The sequence below is a fragment of the Podarcis muralis genome, chromosome 8 (assembly GCF_964188315.1).
Source record: "Podarcis muralis chromosome 8, rPodMur119.hap1.1, whole genome shotgun sequence".
Lineage (NCBI taxonomy): Eukaryota > Metazoa > Chordata > Lepidosauria > Squamata > Lacertidae > Podarcis > Podarcis muralis.
The window spans coordinates 27,406,915-27,415,829 of NC_135662.1; the positions used below are offsets into that span (position 1 = coordinate 27,406,915).

The 8,915-nt window shown below is 43.5% G+C and overlaps 1 protein-coding gene across 1 annotated transcript; it reads right to left on the reverse strand.

Moving 5' to 3' along the window:
• Positions 1-2,091: 2,091 nt before the first annotated feature.
• LOC114600450 (proto-oncogene Mas-like) lies at positions 2,092-8,346 on the reverse strand. The gene is made up of 2 exons (XM_077932872.1): positions 8,234-8,346; positions 2,092-6,670 (listed from the first exon to the last, which is right to left on the reverse strand). The coding sequence occupies exons 1-2, from the start codon at positions 8,327-8,329 to the stop codon at positions 5,702-5,704; spliced, it is 1,065 nt and encodes a 354-aa protein (XP_077788998.1). The 5' UTR covers positions 8,330-8,346; the 3' UTR covers positions 2,092-5,701.
• Between the last annotated feature and the right edge of the window lie 569 nt (positions 8,347-8,915).

An 8,915-nucleotide genomic window follows, 5' to 3' on the forward strand; every position in this document is an offset into this window, starting at 1 on the left:
GTGGGTGTTGTTGGTTGTTGTTTAGTCAATGGCAATGCGGGATCAGATTTGTGGGGACATCCTGATTCCCCTACCAAGGCTGCCATTACTGAACCAAAAACAATTGCACAACCGCCAGCTATATCATTATTGTCACACCTCTATAATTAGCTGCAATATCAAAAGTATCACAAGGAAATATATGATTAATGCTGTACATTGGCAACCTTGCCAGAACATTTTGCAATCTGTAAAAGAAAAAAAAATGTGGTTGCAGATCTTTAATGAAAATTTAGACTCTGTCACTCTCATTCTCCCCCCTTCTCCCCCCGACTTCTTGTACATCTTAAGGAAGATATTCAGGGTAAATTGGATCCTCTTTTTTTAGGCTTCTGATGAGCTTTCTGTTCTGTGATTCATACACTGTCATTACCATCAAACATAAAAGGTCAATTTGCTGTGTCAAATCCTTAGAACAGGCTAAAAAGGAAAGCAGTAAATGGGGATATATTGTCGATATCCGTCTGCTCTGTAGAGAGCAAATTTTGCCTTTGGAAGCTACTCTGTGATGATAACACAGGACATGAACTGCCATTTGGCGTGGTTGGAGTTTTCCAGCCAATGCAAGTATGGTGTAGTGGTTAGATTGTTGCCCCCTGACCTGGGAGATCAGAGTTCAAATCCAAGCCATGCTGGTTAAAGTGACATAAGAGTGATTTAAATATATGGTTCGGATATGTCACGTGTGATTAATGTCACGTTCTCTGTCCCAGAGAACGTTGTTTATTTGCATCTCCCTTTCCTAATTCACAGTCAACCTCCTGCTTATTTTCACTCAGATCAGTTTAAGGAATGACCTACTTTGTGATCATTTTTCCATGCAAGAGCAAAAGCCCTTCCTGAAATCTTCTTCAGTCTATCCCAGATGGTTTAATATTAGAACATGGTGGAGGCCTTGGGGAGCTTATGTGACCCAGAAAACCTACTAATCAAGAAGGCAACGAAGCACATGGCATTGCTGTATGTAATTCCTCCTTAGAAAGGCTGTGTTTGTGGAGAAAGAGAAGGAGGAAAGCAAGTAGTCAGGCAGATTTGAGACTTACAAGTTTTTAAATTGCTGTTCATGGGGGGGGGGGGTTACCATTTCAAATGGTAATTTTGGAATGTTCCTGAGCCGTATGTATTGCTTGGTTCCTTTTAAAGTTCCTATTGGTTTTCTCTGTCCTATGCATTTTCATTTACTATCTTTCATTTACCATCTTTCTCAGCTAGTATAAAGGTCCTTCCATGGATCAGTTGGACTGCAATGGTGGACTCTGCAAATAAAATACAGTGGTACCTCTAGTTACGAACTTAATTCATTTTGGAGGTCCGTTCTTAACCTGAAACTATTCTTTTTTAAAATATTCTTTTATGAATTGGCCCTACTAAACATCTTCCAAGACAACAATGCCCATTTACACCACAAAGAACTCATAACCCACCTGCTTTCAGCAGCCAGAAATACCATAACCAGACACTGGAGAGACCTGTCAGGAGTAAGCATGGACCAATGGTACCAAATAGTATGGGAAACAGCCCTACTAGAAAAATTAACTAATAAACTGAAACTGACACGGGGACAAACAGAAGAAGACACCTTCAGCCCGGTATGGCTCCCCTTTATCACACACACAGCCCAACAGGACAATGACAATAATCCACCAACAGCATACAAATCAATATGGCTAACCTGATCCAAAACACCCACCCACCCCACTCACACACGAAAACAAAGATCACCACAGCCAATCACAAGCAAACAATCACACCCTAGGCCAACCCCAACCTCTCTCACCACCAAAGGAACACAAGTGAACAACACAAACAACGCTGACACCAAACTCTACACACATTAAACATAATAGAAACACCGCCACCCGACCCCACCCCCACCCATCTTCCCTCTCTCCACCCCCCCTTTTCTTCCCTCTTTCTTTTTTCTTCTCTCCCTAATGCCTCAACAAATGAAATGGATTTGTAAAAATGTTACATGGAAAAAACAAACAAAAAACGAGGCACTACACTTCTGTAAAACAAGAAAATCCTTAATAAAATATTTTTTTTTTAAAAAAATATTCTTTTATTAGGAATTTCAACATAACAATTTATCAAAAATACATCATCCTTATTTCCCCCGTTTTAGAAAAATGAGAAATCGAGAAAAAGAGAAACTGACATATTCTCCGATCCCTAGTGTAGTGACATCCACTTCCCACAGTAGAGAGGGTGAAAATAATGGGCGCACCACAAAAGATTCATATCAGGATCCTATTTGCATGTAAACTCCCTGAAGCAGCATGGCAATTCATTCATGGATGTCTGCTTCCACACGTGGATGTTCCCTGACAGATGAGGTTTACAGACAAATCATTGGCTCTGTTGCTGCGTTCATCTTATTTTGGTCTAATTCGCCTGATTGAGTTTTTCTTTCTTTCTTTCTTTCTTTGGCATGGTAGATTAACTACATGGTGATTATTTCACCAATGTCAGTTTTTGCTTTGTGACTGGAGAGGAGTGTTTCTTCCCCACCTCCACTTCTGTCAAAGAAAAATCCAGTTTGAATGGTTTGCCCTGGCATAGTAAATGCCACCTTTCATCACCTGAGGCTACATTCAAGTGGAATATTTCCCATGCAAAACTGACATTTAAATTGACATTTTAACAGCAACACAAGAACCAGGGTTTAGTAATCCCAATTTATTTTTTAAACAAAGTAAACCTTTCAATTGTGCAGCTTTTAGAATGATTTCATGAAACAGATCCTTAGGTTATTACAGCAGCAATCCAAAATATACTGACAGTGGAATAAATAAGGCTTACTTCTGGATAAATGTGATTAAGTATGGGATGCGAAGTCTTCACAAAGAATCTAAGGTAAGGAACTGCAAGTATTTGAGTGTGGGTCATTAGATGTATGTAGATGGATAAGGACAGCAGAGTGAGCAATGCTTTATTCATTCATCAGATACATTTATGCTCTAGCTTTCAAGGAAAGAAACCATCCCAAAACAGCTTATATTGATTTAAAAACAAAAACAATAGTATAAATACAATTAAAATCAGTCAAAATAACCACACCAGCAGCTAATGTATGTATATGCATACAAAAATATGTATATTAGGAGAAATTAGTTGAGGAATTTTCATGAGGGCTTTCTTCTTTTAAAAAACAAAAAGTTGATATGGAAATGTGGAGAACTGAATTTAAGAATGGAAAAATGGGAGAATAAGAGAAACCAAATTTGACAGATTTGTCCATCCCCAACCCATTCAGGCTCTTGACGGGCTCCTGGAAGTTGCTGGAGTACTCAGTGGGGACAACACACACACACACACACACACACACACACACACACACACAAATTAATACCTGGGAGCTGTGCATTATGCTTCCCTTATCCAGGCAGATTGAGGCCTGTTGGCACCCAGCCTTTGAATTCCTTGCAACATGGGGAAACCATCCCGTTAGAGCCTCATCACTGGATCTGACAGATTTTCCTGCTGTCCTTCTCCAAACCAGGAGGAAGGGCACAGAAATATTCCTCTCCAGTGCCCAGGTTCAAGTATCAACTGAAACATTTGCTTGCAGGTCCCACTTGTAATAACGCCAATCTTTCTTATCACTTCATGCACTTGCGTTTTTGCTGTGTGCCCGACACCAGTGGTGTTTGAATGACGAATTGCCACTGGGTGCAGGAGGACCTGCATGACCCTCCTGTCTCTTCATATCATCTGTCCTCTGATGTGGCCTCTTGGTCTCTGTCCATGCTGCCGGCTACCATTGTACCTAGTCCTAGTCTGTACTCCTAGTGTCGCGGCCGGTGCCCTGCGTGTTCGGAGAATGACATTGGCACTCAGATTGTCAGTTCTCTTAATACTCTTGTCAGTTTCTGAGCTATTGTCTGCTCTCTGCTTCCTGCTGCTTCATTCTTTTCCCTGACTGAATACAGAGTGGTAATGTTTTTGATGGGGACTCTCTGCCAGGTGCTGACATCTATGGAAACTACATGCTGACATGCTAACTCCCTTTTGCCTGTAATGAACTAATGGTGTTAGCCTCAGTAGTGTAGTGGCAAATTCAGGTGTGAAGGGTCCCTTTGTGATTGTCACAGCCACTCTCCCTCAAAGCCACACTGCTTCTAAGATTACATAGCCTCCTAAGATTATGCAATAATCTCATAATCATATGGCAATAAAAATTAGGAGTGCACTGCAACAATCAATACAGATCTCCATGTGTTGCCTTAAATGTGCACACCCCCACACACCCACAGAGAGAGAGGCAAATGATTGGGAGTGCTCCAATACCACAATTTGGAGTGACTTAATTTGTGTTTTCCATGAAATTCCATTGTACGTAACCAAACTTGCCCAGCATTGTCTTGAAACTGAAGCACCTTGTGCTTAGCATTGGAGTACACAGTAAATAGCTCCCCTTTCATGCTTATTGAGCAGCTCTAGGATATTGGAGACAGGCTCTGCTGCCAAAATAGTAATGGGCTTTCAAACACCCTCTTTGTGACCCTGGGATACTACACCACAGGCATATGAACCACACAGGAAGCTGTCTCATGCCACTACACCAGGCTATTTGTCCACCTAGGCAAGGGTTATCTGCTCTGACTGCAGGTGGCTATCCAGGGTTTCCAGAAAAGGTCTTTCCCGTCACTTGTGACCTGATCCTTTTCATGGAATCACAGAATTGTGAAGTTGGAAGGGACCCATGACCCTGAGATTAAGTCTCATGCTCTGCTTACTGAGCTACCCATGATCTGGGTGGATCTGGGTCTTTCTTCATACAAAGCACACACTCTACCAATCAGTGCTGCAACCTCTAAGGGCCCCCAAACTCTTAACTGAACCCAGAACTTTTATCCACATTATAAAGGTAAAGGTACCCCTGCCCGTACAGGCCAGTCTTGCCAGACTCTAGGGTTGTGCGCTCATCTCACTCTATAGGCCGGGAGCCAGCGCTGTCCGCAGACACTTCCGGGTCACGTGGCCAGCGTGACAAGCTGCATCTGGCGAGCCAGCGCAGCACACGGAAACACCGTTTACCTTCCCGCTGGTAAGCGGTCCCTATTTATCTACTTGCACCCGGGGGTGCTTTCGAACTGCTAGGTTGGCAGGCGCTGGGACCGAACGACGGGAGCACACCCCGCCGCGGGGATTCGAACCGCTGACCATGCGATCAGCAAGTCCTAGGCACTGCGGTTTTACCCACAGCGCCACCCGCGTCCCGCGTATCCACATTATAGGTACAGGTATTGGGCATGCTTTTTTCTCTTTGTCAAACATAGGTTGACTTCTCTCTGAAGTCTCTGTGTCATTTTTTGGGGGCTCTGATAGTACATGGGGGCCATGGATTCTTTACTTGAATCAAAGGTTCCTGCCTTTGAGCTAAGCAGAGGAAGGGCTGATCCAGTTCCAAATTAGGACTATCATCCATTCCAAGGTATCTTCTAAATAAGTGAAGCAAGGTGCATGCCATACAGTAGTTTTTATTTATCAAGTAAATATTCTTTAGGCACACTTTATTCATCTTGGTATAGCTTTAACCCATCAAGACCTTAAGAACCAATACAGACTTCCTTTCTTCTAAAAAAAGGGGGGGTATCTGTTGCACAGAGTTCCTCACCATTATTCATCCCCACCTCAAAATGGCAAGTCTCTCATTTGCTTAGTGGATTTCCCCTCCCCTCCTTGGAACCCACCTAGAGTACAACATGAGACTTCCCGAATCAGAAAGAAGTGTTTGCCCAATGAGAATGTAAAGTACTGGGTTGATGGTGCCACTCAGAGAAGTGAACACGAAAGCCAATGAGGAGATGGTTGCAAAATCACGGTGCAAGGCAAAGAACAAATTCAGGGGGGCCCAAGTGACAAGGGAGAAAAACATCCCAAGCAAAATTTCTGTGCAAGGTTCTCCCTGCTCACCTAAGTTGCGCCAGATCTTGATGACCAGTGTCTGGGTGGAGATGACCATTAGCGGAGCAAAGATCATTAAGGTGAGGATAATGATTGACTGCGGGTCAAGCCCCAAATTGAAAAACAGTAACAGCCAGCAAGACAGAGCCCAGAGAAGAGCAGACACAATAGCAGATAGGAGAACAGACAAATATTTTGGACTGTGACGTCGGGGCCAAATAGGGAAGAGGCCAACCAAGAACCAATCAATAATGATGGACATTAGGAAATGCATGCTAGTACCTTGCATGAAGAAAAATAGGTATGCCAGTAACAGGAGCAATTTAACAAGAGCATCACTCGAATCCTCACAAGTGCAAAAGAATATGAAGATACTGCACAGAACTAACAGGGCACCAAAATCAGCTACAGCTAAATTCCAGATGTAGACAGTGAAGGAAGTCTTTCTAATACGGAAGAGGAGAAAGAAGAAGATGGTTCTGTTCCCAAAAAGCCAAAGCATGAAAATGAAGATAATGAAACGAGCAATCATACGATCTTGTAATAAGCATGTCAGAAAGCTCTTTGTGTGCTCAGATGGACAGGGAATATTTTCTAAAACTTGCAAATATTCAGTGGGAAGATGTGTTGTGTTCAGTACAGTCATATTCAAACCACCACTTCTTAGATGCTGGCCTCTTCCACATATGGTCCTGTTAGCTGAAGGAAGAAGGAAGTCCTCCTAAAGAGACAAATGCCAACAATTTAAAATTGGAACTGAATGCTGAAAGTCAATTCACAATGAATGGAGAAGGAAGCTGGCCATGTATGTTACCCAGTGCAGGTGCTATATCACCTCCTTGCAAAGTGTAGCTTGCAAATAGTGAGCCAGGCTCAGTAAAGCACAACATCCTCCCTAACTTAACTGGCATATATTTCTCTCTCAGGAATGCATGCAAACAGAAGATCCTATCAAAGGTCCATCAAAGATATCCAGACCCAGGACTCACTTTTAACCCAAACCCTTCTTAATTTTCTACCATATATTTGCATGGTGGTAGTGCTCCTATTGTGAACCACCTTAGATCAGGTCTTAACCCACTAGTAGGCACTGACCCACTAGTTGATAATCAGTAATCTAGTCCAGGGGTTGGCAACATGTGGCCCATGGGCCGGATCCGGCCTACGAAGACCGTTTCACCGGCCCATGAGCCCCCCCGAACCAAACCGAGCCGCCCGCTTGGTGAGTCCCCTGTGCGCTGCGCAAAACTGGTGCAGCGTGGCACAGGGACTCGCCAAGCGGCACCGGAAATTATGTCTGTGCGTGCGCAGATACCGGAAATTGCTTCTGCGCAGGCACGATTTTTGGCATCTGGGCATGCGCAGAAGCAATTTCCAGTGCCACAGACATGTGCAGATGTGATTTTCGGTGTCACGCTGTGCCGGCCCGGCCCACGGATGATCTCTGCGGGAGTGATCCAGTCCATGGCCGGTAAGCCTTGCCAACCTGATCTAGTCCATCCTTCTGTTTCCAAGTGCTTTCAAGATGCTTCTAGAAACTATACAAGTGGCGTTTAAAAGTGACAGCTCTGTTTGCCCTCCCTGCAACTGTTATTCAAAGGTATAATTGGCATACTGCTTTTACCATGGAATTTACATTGAGCTATCAATGTGGAGCTCAGAGCTATCTTCCATGATCTTTTGTAATCCCCATTGGCAGTCCTATGACTTGGTGGCTATCCACAGCTTGTGGCAGTAAATTCTCTCCCCTCGATTTCCTTCACTGTGGCTCAGATTTATATATTCATAGTACATAACAATGGTCTGTGTTGAGCAGGCTTGTTTTACTTGACCAGTGTCTAAGGCAGAGATTTCCAAACTGTGTGTCATGACACATTGTGTGTTGGCTGCAGAGTGTAGGTGTGTCGCGTGAACACTCCCCATGCTCCTTCTGGGGTTGGAAAGGAGTTAGTTTAAGCTCTGGTTTGCTAGTAAAACTGAATTACTGTGTTGCCAAATGATGCATGTCTGAAAAGTGTGTCACCAACATGAACATTGGGAAAGGTCTGGTCTACAGTATATTTTGAAGTTGGTTGACAAACCATGGGGTGACCTTGTTAGCATTGGCCGTGGTTTGCAACACAAAACCCCTGGCTTGTGAGTATAGCAAACTAGAGAAGAGAGGGAGGAATTTGTACCAGAAAGTGGAGTTTCTGGGGACTGGTGTTTAATTTGCAAGCCATGGTTTGTAGAGAGGCAGTGCTTTTTCTGCCCCAGGTCAATACGTGTGGCAGAAAACACTTACTTTTGTTTCTGAACAATTTGTCGAAACAGAAGAAACCTGGTCACTTCCTGACAGCTGGATGAGGCCCCAAAGCCCAATCCAAAGAAGCAAGGGCATTCCTTCCTATTTTCTTCTGTGAAAAAAAAGAGAAAGCATCAGTAGTGATTGACATACTGCTCATACTGCAGTATGGGGGGGGGGGAAGGAGAGAGGAGATTGTTCCACCAGGCAAGCATAAATACTCATGTTGATGGAGCAATCTGCATAGCACAACTTCGAAATCCACCCAATGGATTTACTTCTGAGTTGATATGTATAGGATTGCATAGTGATTTTGTGAATGGCCACCATTCACATTCACCATGCACTTTTCTCTGTCCTCACTGTTTACAGCCAGCCTGTATATATATGTACTTGTATCTCAAAATAACACACCATACATCTGATGAAGTGGGCTGTAGGCCACAAAAGCTTATGGCATAAGCCCAGTGCCATAATAGTCTTCAAGGTGCTGTTTTTTGCTGCAGGAGACTAATACGGCAACCCCCTCTTCAAGCTGGAATTTTACTACACCCATATTGCAAATAGCGGAGTCATAGTGGATTTCCTAAGGCTATCTAGTGACTTCATGAATTAGCATAAAGTTGAACTGAGGACTGTCTTATTCACAGATCATGCTCTTAACTGCTATATCGTATCAGTT